Source organism: Artemia sp. Qi Xiang Cuo, chromosome 2 (genome assembly GCF_049724085.1).
Source record: "Artemia sp. Qi Xiang Cuo chromosome 2, ASM4972408v1, whole genome shotgun sequence".
NCBI lineage: Eukaryota > Metazoa > Arthropoda > Branchiopoda > Anostraca > Artemiidae > Artemia > Artemia sp. Qi Xiang Cuo.
In genome coordinates, this window is record NC_142795.1 from 28,346,274 (window position 1) to 28,371,865 (window position 25,592).

The following is a 25,592-nucleotide window of genomic DNA, read 5'->3' on the forward strand; positions in this document are numbered from 1 at the left end:
TAAGATTTTTCATTTAAGTAATATTGACACATCTAACTGATTATTCATACCAAACAAGATAATTTAAAAAGTTCAAACCATATAACGTGACTATCAAAATAATTGGTTATAAGTTGCAGTAACAAAACTGTCGGTTTTAAGTGTCAGTACTAATGCTTACAATTGTAAGTCTAGTAAAAATCTAGATCATGCACTTTTTCTGTCTCTCAAAATAGGCTAGATTCAGTAAAGAGAATAAAAATTTCTGGACTGAATTCAGAGTCTTAATTGTAGGCTATAATGGGAATGTGTTTGTCTTCACTCTTTTCCTGGTGAACTTCTAGATGAGCAACATTTTGCTATCTTTGAAAGTGGCTAGGCTTGGAAAATAAATTGTTTAGTAGGCTATTGAATCCAAGGCCAAAAGCATACTCTGGGTTTCCTTAGTTCTGGATTGAGTCTTAATTTCCTTAGACTCTTAGCTTTAAAAATGCAATCCAGGGGTTGGTTACGTTGAAGTAAACGTACAAAAGCAAAATTCTAGTTTTGGAGATTTTTGTGGTACTGGTACACTATATGGTACACATGAAAGAAGTCAAGTTTGGTTAATGCTAATGAAATAAAATAAAATAGGATGAATATATAATAGTTTAGAAACAAATTTGGTATTTGTTTAGCCTTGTGTTGCATGATAAGGAGACATGTTAAGAAAACAATTCTTACTCTAAAATATGTATAATGATCCTAGTTCTTATATTATCCAATGAGAGAACCTTTATCATCCAATCTTTCCTCTAAAAATCCTTTTTTCTTCAGCTTAAAAGAAAAAGTTTCCTAAAACTACCATGTTGAGATTCAATGCTTAAGTCTTTTTAAATTGTGCTAAAAATTGCTGCCTAATAAGTTGTTTTATAGAGAGCATTCATGCCGGTCTTTAGCATTCATATTTTGATTTTTGCCCTTTGCCACTGCTCTTAAAAAAAAAAGTATTAAAAAGACCAGCATGAATGCTCTCTATAAAACAATTTATTAGGCGGCAATTTAAAAAGACTTAAGCATTGAATCTCAAAGTGGTAGGGTAAGACACCCAGTAGTTGGCCACCTGCCTATTCTTGGACAGAATGTAACTAACAGGGAACCTACCTCTAGGCTAATGTGCTTAGAAAGTTTTTATGCACAGCTGGTTTCCCTGGTCACTAAGCAGTCCATACAGATATCTAATACAAATTTAATACAAACAAACAATTTAATACAAATTTAATACAAACAAACAAGGTAGGTTCCCTGTTAGTTACATTCTGTCCGAGAATAGGCAGGTGGCCAACTACTGGGTGTCTTACCCTAGTTTTAGGAAACTTTTTCTTTTAAGCTGGAAAAAGAAGGATTTTTAGAGGAAAGACTTGATGATAAAGGTTCTCCTGTTGGATAATGTAAGAACTAGGATCATTATACATATTTTAAAGTAAGAATTGTTTTCTTAATATATTTCCTTATGTCAAGCTGAATTCCTAGGCTTAAAATACTGGTTGGTCAGTTGGCTAATTCAAATATTTGTATATATATTTGTACAAGGCTAAACAAATACCACAAATTTGGCTATATATTTATTCATTAGGAGGGGGGGGGGGGTAAAGCATAGCATATATTAAATATGTAACCTAACCTATGTACCCTTTTCCTTCCTAAGCCCCAAAAAACAACTGTTTAAATATTGAGAAACCATGCTTTGCCATTAATTTATCTAGCAAATCACCCTTTGTCTGCTAATGAAATAGCAGTTTGACAGGTTTTGTGGATGGTTTCTTTGATACTGTCTATAATGGTATGTACCATATAGTGTACCAGTACCCTTTTTGCTATCTTGGAAAGTACATTGGTAAGGAAAATAAAACTTTCAGGGATGGATATACAGACTAAAGTAGGTTTTGTCCTGGGAAGGTATTTTAAGGAATACCGCCAGATGCCTAATTTGACAGTGTATATATATACAAATATTTGAATTAGCCAACTGACCAACCAGTATTTTAAGCCTAGGAGTTCAGCTTGACATAAGGAAATATATTAAGAAAACAATTCATACTCCATAATATGCAAAATAATCCTAGTTAACACATTTTGCAAGGGGAGAGCCTTTATCATTGCTTCTTTCCTTGTTTTTCCAGTTTTCTAAGAAATTTGTGAATTTCTTAGAACCTATATATTCACAGAATATATACCCCCCCCCCTAATGTGCAAATATTTACCTAGAATTGCATCCTCAATCTAAATATAGCATCCATTTGCATCACAAATGAACTTTACTCCCATATTAGCCATGTGGTGGATGTCCTTCCATTAATTAACTCCTTTAAATTACAGCCATCAGTTTATGCTGTTTAACAGATAGTCCTATACTAAAACCAGGTTTCTTATGTTACAACACAAGGAAAGCTGTCTTTGACTGGCTATAATATAGTTGCTTATGGTACAAATAATGCTTGCTAATGATATATTGCTTTTTGAATTTAAAGCTATATCTAATTGACTGGTATTTATATGTTGTAATTAGATCTCAAAAGTTGTTAAGATTAGCAACAATGTGCTTTGAGTTATCTAATTCCAGGATTCCAGAGTTTTTTAGTTGAATGACTCCAAGGTAACCCCCTCTTTGCAGTTTCTGAAGAAAGAGATCTTGGAGTCATTGTTGATTGTCAACATAAGTTCAGCACCCATGCAAAATCTGCATTGTCATCTCCACTCCAATCTCTTTGAATGATCAGAAGAACTATCCACAGCAGATAAGTATTAATGAAGCTCTACAAGGCACTAGTTTGCCTGTGCCTAGAGGCTAGGATGTCCTGGGTGTCACCTTACTTCAAGAAGGACAAAGAAATACTAGAAAGAGCACAACAAAGAGCAACCAAAATAGTTTAAAGGGTCTATATATATATTTAGACTAAATAGTCTATATATATGTTTGTAGAAGCAGTTGCTGTCCTTTGTCCTGATAGTCCTGTGAGAAAGCTTGTGAAGTTGTGCAAAACGAGATGGGTGGAGCATCATGATTGCATTTTAGTTTTTATGTCTTTGTATTGTGCAATTATTTCCCTACTTGAGGAAATAGTTGGTAGCACATGGTGCGATATGGAACTTATTTCAAAAGTGAATGCGTTGGTTTCAGCAGCAACCGAATTTAGTTTTATGTTCACGTTGGCTATGCTAGAGTTTGTTAGTGCCATAATGCTCTCATAAATGTGCCATAAATGTTTTTACTTTTATAACTTTAATAAATGAAATAATATTAACATTTTGATTACTAAATATCAGTATATGTATATTAAACTGACAATGCACATTCATTTGTATTTTTTTCAATAAAGTAAATATTACGTTCAGGCATTGGGAAGACATAGGGGTTTTGAGCCCAACTTATGTTAATTTCTGCTCATTTTGAGTTTGGCTTGGTTATTTATTGTAGTTTCTGTTCGTTTTGGGTTTCATTTATTTATGGATGCTGATTTGTGGTAGTTTTACACTTGGTAGATTATTTGATTTTGTTTTTGCTCCTTTTTGTTTTATGGAGTTCTTTACTTTTCTTTGAAAAACTTATTTTGTGGAAAAAGTTTTTTTAATTAATTTCTGTTTGTTTTATATTGACATAGTCTTTTCAGAGAAAAAGAAAATAATTCTTTAAATCTTTTCTTTTTTTAGAATTTATAGTTTGGCCTGTTATTTGTATGCTGGAGAAAAATTTTCAGCAATTTTTAACAACATACACCCTCTTAAAAATCTGGACACAAATAGTAGTGTTTAATTTAGTTTCATACCTCCTATAGTTGACCTGAAATGGAAAACTTGATATCATTTGCAAAAAAATCTGTTTACTTTCTTTGATAGCTTGGATACACTTACACTATTTTGATTTGGTTAAATTTTAAAAGCAGAAGCAGCCCCAAAAGTTTGAGCATAATACCCTCAGTCGTTCTTGGGATACTGCTGAGATGCCTTATTGGGAATTAACATTAACATGGTTCATTTTGATTTAATCTTATGGCAACATTTAGTTTTTAAACATAAAGTTAAATGGGAGGGTAGGCATGGGATGGGGATTAATTTCCCTCCAATCACATTTGACTATTAAAAAGGGCATCAGCCCTTTCTATTTTTAATCAAATGAGCCCTTTTCGAAGTTCCTGCAACAACTCCTTCAATACAAAGTGCCCTGGTCTAAACAACAACAAAATAATACATTATACCCAGATCGATCTTTACTATAAGAATGTCAAGTCTTCCAATCATTTTTGACTAATCAAAAGGCCACTAGGCCTTTCGATTTCCAATCGAATGAGCCGTTTTTTAGTTTCTACAACAATACTTCCTATAAACACCTTATATGCCCCCAGGGTATAAACCATAACCCTTACCCTAAGGGCTGTGAGTGTGGTTATTGTCCTTTAAGACCTAATTTCCAGAACTCTCAACTACGTTAAACAGAATGACTATCTCAAAATTTTGATTGGATGTGTCTGGGAAAATCATGGGCATGAGAGGGGTGTTAGTCTTTCTCCAATCATTTTCAACTATTAAAAAAGGCACTAGTCCTTTCAATTTCCAATCAAATGAACCCTTTTGAAGTTTCCACAACAAAACTTTCAATTTATATGCCCCCAGGGGATAACTTACAACCCTTGCCCTGAGGGCTGGGGGGGGGTGTCATCCTCGCAGACCTAATTTCTAGAACTTTCTACTATGTTGAACAAAGTGGCTATCTGAAATTTTTGATTGGATGTGTTTGGGGAAAGGGTGGGTATGAAAAGGGGATTAGTTACTATCCAATCACTTTCAACTATTCAGGGTTTGGACTTGCGTATAAATTCCTATATTTTAATGCACTCCTATAAAATGCCTATATCTTGGCTAAAATCCTATTATTCCTATATTTTTGGCTGAAGAGCACTAAGAACATTGCTCATGATTTGGAATTTTGACTGCTTGTTAAGTAAGTCAAGATGTGCTTTCCTTTGCTTTTGACTCTGTTTGTAAACTGTGCTGTCTTTTGGTGTAGATTGATAATTAATTACAACTGTTGAGCTGTTTGAACTTAACTAATGCTTTGTGTTGGGCTTAGTAAGCTGCTTCTGCATTGGCTATGTTGTTGTGTTGACTTAGTAGCCTATGTTTTGTTGTTTGTCATGTTGGGCCTGTCTGAAATGAGTGAAGATCAGTATATAGGCTAGCAGTCTCTGCTTAATGAGACTGGAGTTCTTTTTTCCAACTTATGCGTTTCCTGGCTGAACGAATGCTATAAAAGGCTGATGCAAATACGGCCCAGTTTCGGAAATATCCACATCTTTCTTTTTATGGCCTTTTAATCGCGGGATGCTATTTTGCAGGTGATGCTTGGTAATTAAGTATGGGGCCTACCAAGTTTAATAGTTCATGGCTTGCTAAGACGGATTGCAGCAGTAGAAAGACTGACGAAGGGTGTAAGACTGGGAACAACCAGTACTCGTTCTTTTGCAAACTCTGCTTGAAAAATCTTGGTTGCACAGCTGTGGTTGCTTGGCTAAACCAACACGTGCAATCTGCAGAACATAAAGCCGCAGTTACTGCTCAACTACATCCATTACAGCTTCAGCTGATGGGACAATCTCAAGTTGATGAAACAACCAAGGATAAACTATTAGTTGGTACAAACATGTTTTGTGAGCGTGATGCCGCTTATAAAGCTGAGTTAATATGGACACTTCAGACAGTATAAAGTTCCATGTCTGCCAACTCTTCAGACCATATTGTCAAAACCTTTCATGCAATGTTCCCCAGTAAGATCCCCGATAGAATGTCCCTATGTGCAGAGAAACTTATGTGTCGTATCACTGATGCGCTGCATCCGTACAGTATGCAAATGCTTGGGAAGGACATTCAGTCATATTTTGTACTAGAATATGACAAGACAACCAAAAATGCTTGTATGAAAGAGTTACAGATATGTGTTCAATATTTATCCTCATACAGAAACGAAATCCACAGCAGACATTTATGCACAAGTTTTATGGGCCACGCAACAAGTGAAGACCTGTATAGGAAGATTATGTCAGTCATTGAGCAGAACCAGCTGCCACTTGAAAAACTGATCACACTTGGAGTCAACAGACCCAATGGCAACAAAAGCGTTTGGGGCAGGTTCAATGCCAAACAAAAGAAAGTGATGGGAAAGGGAATGTTGAAGATTGGTACTTGCAACATCCATATAATCCATAACGCTTTCTTGAATGGTCTTCAGGTGTTCGGAGAAGAAAGTTCCAACTTTGTTATTCTTGTGCATTCATTTTTTGACGGCTGTCCTGCACATTGTGAAGACTATCGAAAGTGCCAAAAGAAAGTGGGGGTTCCAGAGAATACTTTCATGAAGCATGTCCCAAGCTGCTGGCTGACGATTGGATGTGCCTAGGTAGAACCATGCAGCAGTGGCCAGCAATCTTAGAGTACTTCCTGAAGTTTGCGTCAAGAGATAAAAAACTGAAGAATCTGCTGTCCACACCCAAATTTCTGAAGATTGTGGCTTATATCAAAAGTACAACAATGAAGGCCCAACTCGAGTTTGTTCCAGCCTCAGCAGAACTGTTCATGGGTTTCACCCAACTGGTCCAGAAAGAAGAACCTCTCATTCATGTTCTGCACTAAAAGATCAAAAGACTAGTTGTGACACTTTGAGGACGGGTCTTTACTCCAGATTTCGTGACCGAGACTGAAAATTTCTCACCAGAAGTGTTGAACCTGGCTGAAAATTTTGCAGAAAAGCACATAGTTTCAGTGAATGTGGAACGAGCTACAGCAAGTACCCAGAACTTACCAAGCTTCTGGAAAACCAGAATTGTTTGTTATTACAAAAGAGCTGTTGAATTTTGCACGGTCTTGGTATCAACAATATCTGGATGAAAAGAAAAAAGGAGAGCCATCTGAGAAGGAGAAAGCAGCTTTCGAAGAGGACAACAAGAGGAAGTTGCTGGAGGTTCATGACAAAAAGACAGAAATAGAAGACCTGGAAAGCAAAAGGAAAAAACGTAGAGCATCAGATCAAGAAAAGAGAACAGTAGCAGATACTCCACTTCAGGAAGTGACTGACAGAATGAATAAGCCTGCCAAGTCCAAGAGTTCCATAGAAATTGCCCTAGCTGTTTCTTTGCTCAAAGGAGCTGTGAAGTCCAGAACAAGTGAAAGAGAGCAGATGGTGGAATCTGCAAGAATGTAGCAGTCTATTGCAAAGAGAAAAACTTACCTCATATCGAAATTGATACCCAAAAAGCAGCAAGAGTAGCTTCAAGTATTTTACCTGTATCAGTCAATCATTGGCATAGCATGTGTATCTGATTTTTTACTGTTTGTACAGTTTGTATTTGAAACAAATGAAAAAAAAAAATGTAGAAACTTGGGAAATGACGAATTTATGTGAACAGGCATCCCACGACATCTACTACAGATCTGATCCTGAGGGCTTCCGAATCTTATATTTGGGCCAGGGAAATCCTATAAAAATAGGGCAGAGCCTATAATTTGAAACGAACCGACTTGTCCAAACCCTGACTATTAAAAAGGGCACTAGCCCTCTCAATTTCCAATTGAATGAGCCCCATTTTAAGTTTTTACAACAAGTCTATCATTAAAAACCTTATGTGCCCCCAGGGCATAACTTACAACCTTTGCCCAGGGGACTCTGGGGGGCTTGTCATCCTTAAATACATAGTTTCCAGAACTTTCAACTATGTTGAACAAAATGGCTATCTCTAAACTTTGATTGAATGTGTTTGGGGAAAAGGTGGGTGTGAGAGGGGGGTTTGTTACCATCCAATCACTTTCAACTATTAAAAAAGGCACTAGCCCTTTGAAATTCCAATCAAATGAACCTTTTTTGAAGTTTCTATGACAACAGCTTCTATAAAAACCTTATATGGCCCAGGGCATAACTTACATCCCTTGCCCCGAGGGTTATGGGGGAGTTTCCTCCTCAAAAACATATTTTATATCTGGAAATAAACTACGCTGAACAAAATGGCTATCTCAAAATCTTAATTGGATGTGTTTGGGGGATTGATGGGCGTGAAGGGGGGGGTGGGGAGTTGCCCTGCAATCACTTTTGACTATTGAAAAGAGCAATAGCCACTCCGATTTCCAATCGAATGAGCCCTTTTTGAAGTTTCTATGACAACTCCTTTGATATGAAGTGTCCGGGTATAGAGAAGAAGAAATAATACATTGTGCCCACATCGTTCTTTACTTAGGCAGCGCTATCCTGCTGTCTATGATCTATCTATGATATTTTCAATAAGCTTGATTGGATAACCATTGCAGAATAGACTTTAAAATAATTTAATTCAGAATTTAAATGACTACAAGGACAGATTGTTAGAACTCTTGCCAACTAAAGAAATTATTACCTCTCTTTTCATAGAAGGAGGATGATTTGATGAGAAATGTAGATACCAATCATTATGGGTTGGTTTTCTATATATATAGAAAATTCAAGGCTAGGAGTTTTTTTTCTAATTAAAACATGCAAGAAAGGAGACTTTCCTGAATCTTCCAGTTCTATTGTGAATTGAAGATTCAAATCAAAAGAGTTCAAATGTGCCAAAAAATCTGTTAGAGAGTCCTTCCCATATTCCCAAACAGAGAGGATATCATCAACAAAGCAAAACTAAAGAGAATGTTTTTACTGGAAACTATTCAAAGCAGATTGTTTTATCAAATCCATGTAAAAATTTGCCAAATAAGGAGACAAAACAGTGCCCATGGGAAGGCCCATGATTTGAAAAAAAAAAATTCTCGGAACTTAAAATAAGCCTACAAAAAGAACTTGTTGCAAAGACAAACAAGTGTCGTTATTGTGTCAATTTCCAAAGTTTTGTAATCAGACCAAGCAGAATTTTCCTCTAATTTTCTTTCTAAGGCCTGCTCACATTTATGGACATTGCATGAAGTGTACATAGAAACTGCATCAAAAATAGCTAAGATAGTTTATCTGTTATACTTTGATTTTTTAACTTGTCAACAATACCTATGGAATTTTTTGTATAAGATTTCTGTGTGCTTAAAAGAGGCTTAAAAATGGTTGCTAAGAACTCTCCTATACCTGTAGGTGGAGAACTATAACTTGCTACAATAGGGCATATCAGAATATCTTTCTTATGGATTTTAGGGAGACCATAAAATTATGGGGCTGATTAACCTTTAGGGTAGAATTTCTTGTACATTTGAGGGGCAATTAATTTACTGTTTTTTAAAGTTTCTAATTCTTTTCTCAACTGCTGTGTGTATTTATCTTTGGGATCAGTTTTGTTTCTTTGTAAGTATTTTTATCCAAAAGAGTATTTATTTTCATTTGATAATCTGCAGAATCCATAATTACAACTGTGTTTCCATTGTCTGCTTTTGTAATTCCTGTGTTTTTATCTTCTTCTTCTATTTAACAGCAGGCGGGCTTTTCAGTAAAACTATTTAGCCCTTTTCCTTCTGCTTCACTCTGTGGGCTACAGAGCTACTGGCTTGATTGCCTCATATTTATTAGATATATTCAGATATCTTTCAGCAGATCTATCTACTCTAGGAGTTCAAATATAAGATGATAGATGTCGATTTCTATGCTCTGTGTGCAGGTATAGTTGGCTAGGCTCTTGACTGATAGTGGGATTTTGTGGTGTTTGAAGTATTTTAACAGTTTAGAAAGCAAGGTATGTTGTGCAGACGTCAGCATATTACATTCAAATAGGCAATGGTCAATTGTTTCATTATTCATATTACAATGCCTGCAAAGAGGGGACAGGGGGATTGAACCACTTGAATTAGAAATCTTATATGAGAATGCAAGGAAATTTAGTCCATTTGTTCCAGAACGAATTCTATGATTTTAGAAAGATACTTATTGGGAAAGGGGGAAAGGATAGGATTAATCTTATTAAAATTAATATCTGATAGCCTCCATCGGTAAATATCTCTAATTGGGATTGGTCTCCCACTTGGCTGGTCAATATTTATAGCATTTTTTGCTATTTCATCAACCTGATGATTACCACTTATGCCAGAGTGGCTAGGAATGTACTGAAAGTAAGTCTTTATGCCACTTGAAGCAAGATTATCAATAATACTGAGACAATGATAAGTGTCAATGTCCAACTTATATTGAGGAGCTGAGGCCAGCAACTCAAGGCTTGATAAAGAGTCGGAATAGATGATAATATTATTCAATTTTTCAATCAAAGATTGGTTTTGCTTAAGGTGTTCTAATGCCATGATTATGGCATTTAACTCAGCAGACATTATAGATAAATTATTATATAATCTCTCGCCCATTGCAATTTTCAGGTGAGGAAGGAAAACACCACTTGCAACCTTCTCATTCATTTTTGACCCATCAACAAACATTTGCAAGTGATTTTTATAGGTAATTGTATTAAGTTCTGCAAATTTTTTCTGAACAAAAGCAATGGGGGTTAAATCTTTATTACATTTTGAAAATTCAGTATTTATTATGGGAAATGACCAATTCCATGGAGGGGATTGGGGGAAAGTAGGTGCAATAGACTTTGCTGGTACAGGGAACTTCTTTTGAATATTGGCATACTCATCTGCAATACCTCTATACATGGCTGGATTTCTTAACCAATTATGTAATGTGTGTGAGCTATTTGATTCAATTTTTGTAAGATGTTTTATCAAGAGAAAGCTACGTCTATCCCTTATTGTTGTTAATCCACTCTCCATAAGCAGAAACTTGGTGCTTGTGGGTTTCCTAAGACCAAATATGAGACGTATTATATCATTTTGTGTTGTTTCAATTTTTTGCATCTGGGTCTTTGCACATGCACCATAGACAATGAGCCCAGAGTCAATATGGGGTCTGATATGTGATTTATAAAACTTGAGTAAGGTTTTCTCATTACAAACAAATGGTGTGGAAATAATTCTTTTTAGTATATTTGCTTTTCTATATCATTTTTTTATTGTGTTTGAAATTTGGAGGTGGAAATTAAGTTTTTTGTCAAGCATGAGACCTAAGTAATTAATATTATTATCTTCTGGAATGGTTGTTTTATTTAGAGTTAGTTTTGCATTAACATGGTTTCGCTTCCTGTGAAATTGGATTATTTTTGACTTGGTGGGTGCAATGGGTAAATCTGAATGTTGAGAGAATTTTTCAAACTGGAAAAGTGACTTTTGCAGATTTGACTGTGCTATCTGAAAGGTGTTGCCAGATGACCATAGCACCAGATCATCAGCATATTGTAGATTCGTGTGGGGTAGGTTCATGTCCCAGAGATATAGGGCAAATAGGAGGCAACTAAGGACTGCTCCCTGAGGTAGGCCTTTGGATATTGTCTTTTGGGGTGAAGAGGCTGAACCAACACAAACAATGAAACTTCGCACTTCTATGAAGGATTTAATAAAGGATACTAGCTTGGGAGGTACTCCAAGGTTTGCAAGTTTATTTAAAAGGATTTGGTGGTTCACATTGTCATATGCCCCTTCAAAATCAAGGAAAGATGCCACAAGGATATTATTTTTTGAGAAAGATTCGTTTATTGCATTTGTTAGCAATATGAAAGCATCTGTTGAGGAGTGGTATTTCCTGAATCCAGTTTGAGTGTGTGGGATCATGTTATTTTTCTCAACAAACCAGAGGAGTCTGTGATAAATCATTTTCTCCATTATTTTCCCCATCACAGGTGTAATCATTGTAGGCCTATAAGACTCAGGGTTATCTTTTGGTTTATTTTTCTTTAGGATTGGTAGGAGGGACGAACATTTCCATATATTGGGGAACCTAGAGGATGCCCAAGCGTGATTATAACAATTTAGCAGTTCTTGTTTGTATGAAGATTCATGGTGTGGTGTGAGATTCTTTATCCATGTAGGGTGTATATTGTCATAGCTGCTGCTAGTTTTGGACCTAATATGATGTATTGCATTATTCAATTCCTGGATTGAAAATGGATTAGTTATGTACTCGGATCCTGGGCGTGGTTGGTAACTAGGGTTCATAGGAATTGTGGACAGATTGCTTTGATTGTTTGATGTTAGCTTATTAACAAAAAGAGTTGCAAATAGGTTAGCCTTTTCAATATCATTGTCATAATGGGTATTATTATGTAAAAGCTCATACAGGAGTGGGTTGGGAGAAGTCTTTTTCCCACATATGTGGCTTATGACTTTATGTATAATTGGCTCATGCGTTTCTCTGGAGAGATTATTTGCAAAATTATTCCAGTATTTATATTTAGCATCTATTATAGTCCTTTTTAGATTAGATTCTGCTTGTAATTTTTTTAAATATGTAGTAGGTGTTGGTTTTTTTATGAATTCTGTCCTAGCTGCCTTTTTTATCTTCCATTTATTTAGGCACTCATTTGTCCACCATGCTTTAGGAATTTGTTTAGGGAGTATTTTCTTAGGTGTTGTCCTGGGGATAGCATGATTAGCTGTATTTATTAATAAAGATGTCAAGGCTTCAGCATGTGTGTCAACTGTTGTGTTAGAAATGCATGAACTTTGGGTGAACCTTGTAATTTCATCATTTAGCTTATTTTGGAAAATAGACCAATTTGCTTTAGTGTTGATATATTTGGAGGTATGAGATGAAGTTTCAGCAGGTTCATTTAGGGAGCAAACTATAGCAAAGTGGTCTGTACACAGACTATCAATTTTATTTATGTAAATTTTGTTCAAAAATTTAAAGACACAATTTGTAGGTCAATTGTGGAGAATTTGGCACTTTTGGGGTTAAAATATGTATTTAAGTTTGGAGGGGTAGCAACAGCTAATTCATTATTATTTGAAGTCATATGCTCAATAAATTTACCAGCTTTATTTGCTGGTTTATTCCCCCACAAAAGGCTGTGGGCATTGAAATCACCACAAATAATGATGTTTTTTAACATATTAGAATTATTTATATAATTAAAGAAATCCTTGGCATCTGAAGTTTGGCCATTAGGGTTATAAAAGCTTATTATGTAGGTTTTTAAATTATTCAGCCAAACACTTATACCAATTACATCAACATCATTTTCAAAATCTGGAAAATTGATGCCACAAAATTTTATATTATTATTAACTAATAAAGCTACACCACCTCCTTTTCTCTCTGAAGATCTATCCTTTCTCAGGATAGTGTATCCCAGAGAATTAATTTGTTGATTTTGGGTTAAATGAGTTTCCTGGAGGCAAGCAATATTAATGGACTTATTATTCATAAATGATATTAGTTCATTTAGCTTATTTTCTGTCAGTGATCTTACATTCCATTGGAGTATTGATATATGTTGTGTTGTTGATTTATTCCTCATATGACTGTGTATCAATGTTCAGCCTTGTTAAAAGTACAGCAAGATATTTTTTGCTTGAATGAGCATACCATATGGAATGTAGATTTTTGCCAATTCTGCAATAATTTTTGTTTTCTGTAGTTGATGTATGTTCATGGCCTGAACTGCATCACAGTTTAGAATGAATAAACATATGTTTGGGGATTGCATTTTTGGTTGTGCATCCTGTTTGTTGGTTAAGGGATTGATTCATGGTAGTGTTTCTGGTTTGTTTCTTCTTGGGGGGGAGGGCCAGGCTGGCCTCATCTCACCGGAAAACAAGGCTTGCTGGCTTGGTGATTCCTTCTGATAGGGATTTGAGCTAGGGGGCTTAGAAGATGTTGTTTTATATGGGGTGCTTGAAGCATTTGGGGCAGTTGACTTGGGGGTTTTGGTTGGTTTCAGTACAGGCTTTATTTGGTATTGTTGTGCAGCATTTGCTTCCATTGTTGCAAAGGGGTATGGGATGGCCTTCTCTGTTGATATTTGGAGTGTTAGAGCTCTTTTCTTGTATGCAGGGCATAATGATTTATTTGTAGATTCATGTGGACCTTTGCAATTGATGCATGTAGGCTGGGTGTTTTTGCAAGTTGTCAGCTCTTTAGGATGGAAAGATTTACAATTACTACACTCTTGGAGAATTTCATTGCATTTGTTTGTCGTGTGTCCCAGTTTGAAACTTTTCTGACACTGAATAGGCTTAGGTTTGTATTCCTTGTGTGGTTTGATTTGCCCAAATAGGAATAATTTTTCTGGGATATCAATTTTATCCTTTAGTGTGAATAAGAAGGATCTACTAGTTTTTAGGCCAGTAGAATTAGGTTTTCCAAGTTGGGTAACATCCTCAACTGGGATTGTGTTTCCAGCCCTATCTGAGAGGCCTTCTTTTAACTCCTGAGTAGATATCTCTGGGGGAACATTGTAAACTACAATTTTTGTTGGTGATTGTTTTGGGTTCCAATTAGATGCAATAATTGGGATATTCAGAAGGGATTTAAGGTTAATTATTGTATCTGCTGATTTCTGATCTTCTACAGCTATAAGCAGAGATCCATCACGGTTAATGTTAAGAGAGAACATTGATTTTAGCAATTTAAAAATTGCAACTCTTATTGCAGTGATCAATTTTATTTCAATGGGGGTAGTGGGAGTAATTTTAAGGTAAATTCGTAAGTTTTTGGAGGGAGGATCTTGGGCTGGGAGTGGGGAAATGCTTTTAATTGGGGAGATTTTTTTCCTTTTTTTAGAGCTTCTAGAGAGGACCTCTTGAAACCCATTATCATCATTTAGGACCTACATTAGGTTGCATTAGGACCTACAGTTATCATTGTCCTATTCTCCAAATCGGAGTCATCATTAGAACTTTCAGATAATGTGCTTGACCAGCCAGGATGGGTATCTTTCACTATGGAATTTGATTTGGGATCTGGGGGGACGTTTTTTTTTTGGATGACGTCTTAAATATTCCGAATGGAAAAAGCATTAAACAAAAAAATAAAAAAAAAAAAAGAATGGAAAAAATATTATATAAAAACGTCTGCACTATACTATTGGAAGGATAAACACCACAGTATAGCCCTGAGGATGACTTGAGCAGGATAGGTTTTTTTTTTTTAAGTAACAAGGGGTTTATTTAAAAAAAAAAAAAATATATATACATCATCGATTCCCTGAAGCAATGCTTGTGCGGTAGAAAACCCACCTAATAAATCAAAAAACCAAGAAACCAAAAAAGAAAAAAAAAAGAAAAAAGAAAAAAAAAGAAACAGAAAAAAAAAATAAAAAAAAAAAAAAAAAATTAGAGCTCAACTAACCGGACCCCAAAACCAACCAACCACCAAACAAAACCCAAAAAAATAATAAAAATTATAAACAAATTCAGCTGCAACAAAACCCTCCTCAAAAACAAAACTTAAGTGGCGTGGAATAATCCATTCAAAATATACACATCAAAACAATGGTTCTTTAGCGACTTACGAAAATCCTGCAAACCCCCATCATTCCTCAAATCCTCTGGCAAACTCTCCCAAACTAACGGAACAACATGGCGAATTGAAAACCTAGACCTAGACGTGACCATAGCTGGTCTTCGCACCAACTGAGAAGATCGTGTCAAATGATCGTGAGTAGTAGACGCAAGACTAAACATTCCTGAAAAACATGATGGTAACTCCGAAGCTAAATATTTAAACATAAACATAAACAGAGCATTATAGAATAGACATATTCCTGCCAACGGTAGAATTTTATACTCGCGGTAAAGATGCCTCACCGATGCAGATAGGTCAATTTGATTACCATAAAGAACTCTAATTGCCATATTCTGTATTACGCAGAGCGGATGGAGGTGAGTTACGAATGTTTTCGACCAAACCATACAACAGTAAATGAGATATGAGTGAACCATAGAAAAATACAACATTCTCAGAATTTCACACGGAAAAAGATACCTATTTACCCATAATACCAATATTACGAGACAATTTGCTTTTAACAGATGCAATATGGTCTTTAAAACTAAGGCTTTCATCAATTATAACACCAAGGTATCTAGTACTAGTAGATCTTACAATAGTATGGTGCCCTACTTCTATATTATTAATCCATGGATAATGTCCAGTAATTCTACCATAAATCATAAAATTCAACTTATTATGATTCAGTTTCAATTTATTTACTCGCATCCACTTTTCAATCGAAGAAATACCTTGTTTCAATATAGTCATCAACTCATTTTCAGTTCTAGCAGCTACGGTGAAATGGGCATCATCAGCAAAACATGGTAGAATTCCCTTTGTACCATAAGTATCAAGGTCCAAAGAACAAGACACATTACTTGAAGCTCTACAAAGGTCATTAATATAAACCAAAATCAACAAAGGGCCCAAAACGGAACCCTGGGGTACTCCAATCGAAATATATTAAATTTTAGATGTAACTCCATCCATCACGACACACTGAGTCCTTTCACGAAGAAAACTAACTATGACATTTAAAAAATCACCACGCATACCACTACTATATAGCTTGTGAACTAGTATATCATGATCAACAGAGTCAAATGCTTTAGTAATATCCAAAAATATCGAAGCTATCTTCAGACCCTTGTCTAAAGCATCATTAATAAAAGTTGTTAAAAATAAAACTGCATGCTCTGTAGAATGATGACTCCTAAACCCGAACTGACTAGAACTAAAAAATTGTCTTTTTTCGAAAAAACTTACCATCCTACTATGAATCAACTTTTCAAACACTCTAGAAATAAATGGAAGTAAAGAAATCGGTCTATAATCACTAAAACAATTCTTATTCCCTCCTTTAAATATCGGGATAACATTCGCGCACTTTAGACAATCAGGAAATATTCCAGCTTTTAAACAATTATTTATCAGTCCTAAAAAATGACTAGATATAACAGGTAATATCGACTTCAAAACCTTCAACGAAATAAAATCGCCTCCTAATGCTCCATTTTTCATATTATTTATAACATCAAATAATTCATCAATAGTTACAGATTTAAGGTACGCAGACACATCACACTCTTCAGGTAGGAACTGACGAAAATCTCCATCTTGATCAAATACTGGCACCAATGATGACACACGCTGCCCAATAGTAGCGAAGTGATTACACATCTCATCTGCAACATTATTATTCATTCCCATATTATCTGGGCGGATCAAGACGCTACCAGGGCAAGTCAGCGACTTAATCAATTTCCAAGTCTTACTCGGGTTACCCTCAAATTTTTTAAATTTAACCTTATAATATTATACCTTAGCCAGTCGGAGTGCAGCATTTAACCTACTATTATAAACTCTATATATTACATTATCATGAGGATCATTGCTCCTTGTTGACAACTTATATAAAAAACGTCTTTTATTAACTGACTGTAACAAACTCTTTGTAATCCAAGGTTTATTCGGAGACACCCTTCTCTTCTGTATTCCTGACACTTCACAACATTCCAAAAACGTATCCTTAATCTTACCATACCAAAGCTCAAACTTCAAATTTAAATCGAAGTCTTCTTGTAAAAATTTAAAGTCTAACTGTTCTATCCTAAGCTTAAATCTTGAAATAGTATTTGAATCAACTATTAATTTCTTAGGCTTAGGGCGAGCATCACAATTAATATTAATATTCTTAAATATACCCGGAACTAGTATAGCCAAACCAAAGTGATCCGAAACATCATTTAACACAACACTCGACGAATCATGGGGAACATTCAAAAATACATTATCAATTAGAGATGAAGACGAATCCGTCACTCTAGTACAAATATTTACAGCAGGATGCATCCCATAACCTAACATTAAATTCAAAAAATTCCGGGCTTTTGAATTAGATGCTAACAATTTCAAATCAATGTTAAAATCTCCACACACAAAACACGGCAGGTTCTTACGAGTTAGAAGGTCCATTTGTTGATCTAATAATTCTAAAAAAAAATCTACACGAGGTGATGGGGGGCGGTAACAAACAGCAATAAAAATGGGTCTCCATTCTAATCAGCCTCCTTAACAAAACACTCAACAATCATCTCGTTATTAACAGACAAATCATCCCTAACCTTTACATACAAAGCAGTTCTAATATACAGGGCAAGTCCTCCATGCTGATGGTGAGTACGGTTCTTAACATACATATTATAATTTAAAATATCTAATAGTCCAGAATTATTATTCATTAACCCTGTTTCAGTAAGTGCAAGAATATGAAAATCAGATAGCATACACAGCTCCGACAAATAATCAAATGTACTATTTAACCCCTGACAATTCAAATGAAAAATGCAAAGTTTATCCGGTGCCAGTCTAGTATGTAAATCAACTGGGCACTTATAATTAACCTTCGGAAAAACATCATCTACCCCCATATCAAAGTCCCTGTGAAGTACCCCTAATCCTAAATCTGAAACACTCAATGGATTATTCTCAAGCCAATCCAAACGATCATTACGATCAATTACCATTTTTTATAAATATATATATATATATAAAAAAGAAAAGGAGGGTAGTTGCAACTAAACTTAACCAACTGAATAACTTACTATAACTCGGAGGGTCGGTGGTCCCGTTTCCAACGTAATTGAAGCTCCAGAAAAAACACAAAATAACCTAAAAATAATAAGAAACATATTAACAAAATAGTATAAATAAACAAACGAATACAAAAAAATTGAAAAAATTGACACTAACACTAACCTGTCACAATACAGGCTTACTGTTTCCATTACTGAATTCCAGAAAATTATAATTGAAGAAAACACAATGCTCTACCTGTGTCTACCACTTACCCATTCTAAATTCTAACAAAAACTAAATAAATGAGAAAAAACGAACAACTTTTCATTTTTTTTCAAAAAACACAAATACAAAAAAAAAAAAAAAAAAAAAAAAAAAAAAATATAAAAAAACAATTAATTAACCAATAATGTAATATAACCATAAATTGGGCATAAAACTCCGAGTTAGGTTCTGTGGAACCAAATTTTGCCGCCACACCACACCGGTCGATCTGTATATATGGTGGAACTGTATTGGAAACCCATGATGAAACTCCTATAGCATTTAATCTAGATTTCTTTACATACAGCTTCCTTCGAGCTTCGCGAACTGATATTGGTGCATCATCGCTAACAGATACATTTCTATGGTGACCAATAACTTTACCTTTTAATTTCTTTCCGTTCTTAAGCACACTGACCTTTGCATCTCCAGAACCAACATCAACTTTAAAATACGGTTGCTCCTTACGGACACTACCAACAACTCGAAACCTCGGGACCATGGACAGACCTAGACCCTCCAAACACAACTGGTCAAAAAACGTTTCGGCTTGGGTGGTATTTTCGCAGAGAGCATTCCAAACGATAATATTCGTCTCTGTATGTCTATACTCAGATGCCATAAGCCGACGAGACAGATCTGCACTCCCGGTTTCATACTTTTTCGATGCACTAGCGATAATTGACATTTGATTTCTTAAGTTTAGAACATCAGATTCAATCTGTGTAACACGCGAACTCGTAGTATTAACTTCTGATTTTAGCTCAGACTGTGAATTTTCCACTGATACCATACGATTTTCTAACATTTTTATACTATCGTTTATAGAGTCTAGTTTTTTACCATTTTCAGTAAGTATTGTTAGCATCTTGGCAAAATCATCCGCCAGGGTCTTCAGTGAAGCGACATCGTTATTCCTTTCAGATGAAACGGTCGAATTCAACAAACTGTTCTCAACAGACTGGGATCCTACTTGGACAGTTTTAGCAATATTCCTTTTTCGCCCCATGGCAAGTGCAAATAAAATATAATATGTAATCTCTCTTACCTATTTTGGCACCTATAATTGATCCACGTCGATGTGGACGTGCAGTTCGATAAGCCACCGTTAATTTGGGCACGGCTAACAACCCTATATCCTGTACCGACAATTTCCAACAGCAATTAAATACCGATGCTACTTCAGGAATCACAACCAACTTTCAGGAACACTCTGTAGCGTTTGCAAAATTCAATTAATCAAATATTTGCACTTCATTCCACTCCTCAGGGCAAGCGGTAAAGACACCTGAGCTACTACTCAATCAGAGCATGATTCATTGACTTTGGCCTATTTTCTTTTTCTGTCATAATTAAATGACGTAATCCAAGGTGTATAATCCCAAGCCAATTCAATGTTTCACAATATCTTCACTGTCTAACAAATACACTTTTTACAAACCAATTAAATTCAAAGTAAATCCAATTTGCGTCCTCACAGTTCAAAGGCTCATTCAGTACTGACAACTGAGTGTTTGGTACAACTACTGATTAGAAGCGATAATAATCAAGAAAATATATTTCGATTTTCTTGTACGGTTGCTGTTGCTGTTGGTTGCTGTTTTATCTCTTTTTAAGTTTTGGAGGATTTTAATTTCTTCCTTTGATTGAGTTGAAAGCAACAAAGACGGCTTAAAATCAATAATACTCTTTACGATTTCTCCTCTGAGTAGGTCTGGATTTTCAACCTCACCATGAGAAGTTGTCTTTATTATTCGTATATAATAAAGATTTGAAATTAAATATTTTGTTAGTAAGGATGTATCTTTTGAATCTATGGTCTTTTAAAATATGTGTTAAACTTTTGAAACCCATTCTCTGGATAAACGGGCCTTCAGATTATGTGCCTAAATGTAGGTTAAAACGTAAAGAGGGAGGAAGAATTCAATGTCTTTTGCAAGTTTCTAAAAAGTTGCATTGACAAATAAGATTTGCATGTTTAATAACACAATTTAAAAAAATCTAAAACAATATTGGTCAAATGCTCCCTGTAACCTTGAAGTAAATACAATCTAAGACTACACTGGCTATACATGACATAAGAAACAAAGAGAGGAAAGGATAAAATAAATGAAAAAATAAAATCAAATAGGTGAGAAAACGAGGAATTTTATTAGTCAGTGGCAAAACATGAATAGTATTTGAATTGAATAGTATTAATTGTTTATTATTACAGTTATAGTTTCAGAAGAAGACATGCATGGGACTGTTAGATAATTGGTTTCAAGGTTAGCTTTGATTTATTATTTTCTATATGTGTTGCATTTTAAAATTGTAGCTGCATTATTAAAAAAAAGGTATGTATCTTATGAACCTAGAAAAAGTGGGTGGCAAAATGAAATTTCTAAAGACTTTTGCACAAAAGCAATGAAACTTCTAATAAATTATTCGTACCTATAAAAGAACACTTAACTTACTTGTTAACACAAAACTGCAGTAGGCTAAAATGAATGGTAAAACAGTAAATTCACATTCTAAGGCAGAATACAGATACAAAGAGAAGAAATTTATCATTCAATTCACCTTCCAGGGCTCTTCCCAAGTATAATAATCTCTGCTGTTGGAATTGTGCTCCCCCCACCCCCTGAAAGGACTAGATAGTATACAAAACTTCTGATTTTTCTCTGAATTGGCTAATTAGCATTATGAACTGCCTGCTGATGAGAAATAAGACCAAAAATTAATGCAAACCCACAAAATCAGTAAGCTTTTATATATATCCAGGGTCTATATCCAGCCTTAGGAGGGGGGGAGGTCTCAAATACAATTGCAATTATTATTTTACAATAGTCACAGTTATTATTTCATTTAGAAAGAGTTTTAAAACAGGAATTCAATAATGCATTTATTTCCATCTGGTTTCTGCCTTACAATTCAAATTTATCAATTTATCGTACGTAGTTTATCTTTTCTAAGATGGAAATTCAAATACATATTGAACAGAAATACTTTTTTGGAAGTACCAAGGCCTTTTGTAGATTCCAGGTTATAGGCCTAATATACTTCCTTTTTGTCAATTGAAATTTTCTAGCGATTGTCAAAGACTTATTTAGCCTTTATTTTGTTCTGCATTGGTTTAATGTTAGTGCTTATATTTGGCTTTCCAAAGTTCCTTAATTAAGCAGCTCATCAGTCCTCAAATCAAGCTTTGGTCTCAAGGTACCTGTTCACATTATAATCTTTATCAATTGCTTTTGTAAAGGAAATCTTTAATTTAGGTCTATAGTGGATTGAAGCTGTAAATAATATTGCTGAGCTCTATTTTCATGAAAAATATTCAAATTGGTATACACTCATTATTTTGACTAGCTTCTTTGTCAATGGTTTTTAATCATCTAAAACAAGGAAAAAAATACATATTTATATAAAATAGATTCTGTTATACATAATTATATAATTAAAAAGACTATACATAACAAATCTAAATTAGTTCACATGAATGCAAGAAACTTCACACTTGTTCTTCAACTAATAAAATAGCATAATTTATTGCATGAATAATCTATCAACATTAAGAACTGCCATCAACTAATCAAAGAAAAGAGAAAAAAGAATTATCTTTCACCTTTCTAATAACAAAGTCAAGCTTTGCAACAATTGCCAGATAGGTGACATTATGCACCAAAAAATGTTGAATATGCTAAATTTTCAACTCGATTCTCAATGCGTAACAAAAACACAGACTCAAATTTCCTATAAAAAGCAGATTCATATCCATACTTAATTCTTCATTTATTTTTTTTTTTTTACCTTGGGCTAACATGTTTTCATGTAAAGGATGATTTCAGTACAAATCCAAGGTTTTTTTTTGTAAATCTGTCAAACCTGTTGTGCTTAGTGTGCAAATATTGGAGTTAAGACTTTTGGAATGTTATCCTCCTATGAAATTTCTACCAACCCTTATTTATCATTAGTTATTCAATTTTAACTATAGCCTATGACAAACTGAAACCAAGTGCCTTGGTTAGGAAAGAAAACATTAGTAATCAATATTATTATTTTTTAAAACAAAACAAAGAAAACAAGAGTAGGTATGCAAGCACACAGGGGAGAAGATTTAGCCCTATATTTTTGGAAGAACCAATTGTCAGTTTTAATTTGTCAAATTTCTTGCACATTTGTATGGAGTATGAATATGAAAAATGTGTACGAACGTTTTTGTTTTCAGGTATTTAATGGATAGTACTGATAATGCCTTATGCAGTAAAAGAAGAAATATAAAGACTTTAGAAGTATCTAGTCGGAAAGAAGTGGTTCTATATGACGTCAGCCACAAGAAACTATCACTAGTTTCCCAGCCAAATAAAAAAAAAGAGAATTCATTTGAAGTTTGCGTCAAAGCAACCCCACAGTTCATTTGGACCCTTAAACTTCTTATATTTTTTTTGCTTATTCTTGCCATATTTAAGTTTAGATCTAGTTACAAAGACAGTAAATGTCAACTAGAAAAAGATTTTTTTCTAGAACATGATGATGTGCTCACATCTCTTGAATCAATAATTGGGCAAGATAATGCTAAAAAAGCATTGGCCAAATTCATATTTGAAAGTCAAAAGAGCAAGAATTTATTGTCAATGTTTGTGATAAGTGGCCCTCCTGGTGTGGGCAAAACTATGGCTGCATCACAAATTTACAAATTATGGCCATCTAGTCTTAGGTTTCTTGTTCCCTCAAACTTATTACCTAATACAGGTGGGGCTTCTGACATGCTGTCAGACATATTGAAGCATCTTTCTTGTTGTGGAAATAACTTAATTGTGATTGAAAACTTGGAATATATTGAAGATACTCAAATAGAGCCTTTATTTGATTTTATAAATGCAGTATCTAGTCTGAACCCTCTTTGCACTGACAGAAGAAATTTAATTTTGTTTACAACCACAGATGGAGAAGATTTGATTGAACAAATTCAAGGACAGAAAAGTTTCCCAGAAGTAGTAGCAGAAGTCGAAAAGTTTCTACAAAGTGATAAAATATATACAAGAATCTTAAATGATGCATCCAAAGTTGTGCCATTTTATGCATTAGAAAAGAAGCAAGTTGAACAGTGTTTCAGTCTAGTTGAGAGAGACCAGATTCGAATAGCCAATTTGCTAAAACAACTAAAATACTACAAAGTGAACGAATTTGTGTTTGTTGATGGTGGTTGTCGGCACATCAAAGACTTGTTAAATGCACAGTAAAAGTGACCAGTCTGCTCAACTGGAATTTAAAGAAATGTGGCAATGGTATGCAACAAGTTCCAAGAAGGAAGCTTAAAACAAGAAAATGTAACCAAACTTTAAGGTACAAGAAAAAACATAAATACCTAGGTACAGTTACAAATATTTCAAAGGCCTTGATTGAGCAACCATAGAAAATATCCAAATAGATACTAAAATTAGTTTTAAATAAAGTTTTGTTGTAATCATCAATAAACATGTCAGTATTTTCCCAATTTGCTAATGTTCCTAATAAATCATTGTATTAAGCCTAAATTTATTGAGTGGTAGATGAAAAACTAGAGGGAGATTCCAATGCGTCCTTGATTCTCTATCTATGTGGTTCTTATTGTCACTGTAAAGCTTAATTTACCTGCTTCTAATGTTGCTTTGTAATCATTCCTAATGTAGGTCAGACAGGTCTTTACCTTATAATAGAGGGGGGGGGTATAGCCAAGACTTTTATGGGGTAGGTTGATCAAATGATGAATAAATATGAAATAAAACCATGCTGCAAAACCAGCCCATATCAATCTCCTCTGAGTCATCTTTGGTAAACAGCTTAAGCAGAGCAAAACAATCACCATGGCACATACACCACAACTGTAATTCTTTGGACTTCCTTGTCTCTAGCCATATTTTCACGTTTTGCTGGACCACGCAGGTCTTGCTGACCATCTTTGCTCCCTTTGCATTTTTAGCTTGTAGCTGAGAGCCAGTAGTCGAATTCCTTTGTCCGTTTTTCCAGCCCAGCAGGCAGGTCAATTGGAATGCTGTAGGCTATTTTCTTCAATTTACCACATTCTTTAAAAATTAGTGATTGATTGTAATTGTTGAGCTGCAGAAAAAATAGGCTGGGCTTTTTTTTCCTGTTGCTCTGCAGGTTAAGCTATCATTTATATCAGACGTGGTGCCTTTTTTTTATTCCATACAAGACACCAACTGATCATGACTTGTTATACCAACTTTTATGGAGAAATATTCATTAGTGTTTCATGAAGATTTCCAGATCCTTCTGATGCGTCGATCCCGTAATTTAGAATAATTTCTCCGTGTATGTAAATCCTCTTGCAAGGATTCTACCTTAGTTGGTTTCAGTTTTAACGGTTTATTTTCTAACTTCAGCACCTTATTTTCTTGTTTCAGCTTTGAAGTTGTAGCAAATAATTCTTCTTTTTTTGGCTAAAAATGTTCCCTTCCTCGTGATTCATAAGTCTTTTTTTTTTTAAAGTTCTGATTAAAATGGCTATCTTGAAATTTCGGCAAGACACAACGTTTGCATTCGATTAGTCCCAGGGGGCAAAAAATGGCACGGGAAAGCAATATTTGCCATCCGATTGGCTATAAGCAGCTGGTTTGGGTACTGAAACTCTGGATTTTAGTTTGAATAAGACTCCTTCCAAAATTCTACAACCAGCAGTAGAAAAAAAAAATAACCATGTACCCATGACACAAAAAAAAGCAAAATTTTGCTTTTCCGTAGTTAGGACTGTGAACATTCTATCGGGGATTTCTTAGGAGCTCAATGTTCAGTCCAGAACTTTCATCAAGTTCGAATCACTTCTAAGGAGTTTTATCCCTTTTTTCTGAAACTATGCAAAAAAATGGTACTTATCTGTTATAGTGACCCCAGTCGAGAAATGAATGTAGGTTAATCCTGATGAAATATACCCAAGTGTGATGGAAATATAATATTTCAGAAACAATTTTGGGCTATATATTTGCGCATTAGGAAG

At 34.8% G+C, this 25,592-nt stretch overlaps 1 protein-coding gene across 1 annotated transcript; it reads left to right on the forward strand.

Annotated features, from left to right (window-relative positions):
- Positions 1 to 112: 112 nt before the first annotated feature.
- On the forward strand, positions 113 to 24,125 carry LOC148955085 (uncharacterized; the record flags this gene model as incomplete). The annotated part of the gene is made up of 3 exons (XM_089106112.1): positions 113 to 164; positions 10,318 to 10,396; positions 22,824 to 24,125. Coding segments are annotated over 3 exons (1,146 nt in total), but the record flags the coding sequence as incomplete, so codon positions are not given.
- Positions 24,126 to 25,592: the final 1,467 nt, after the last annotated feature.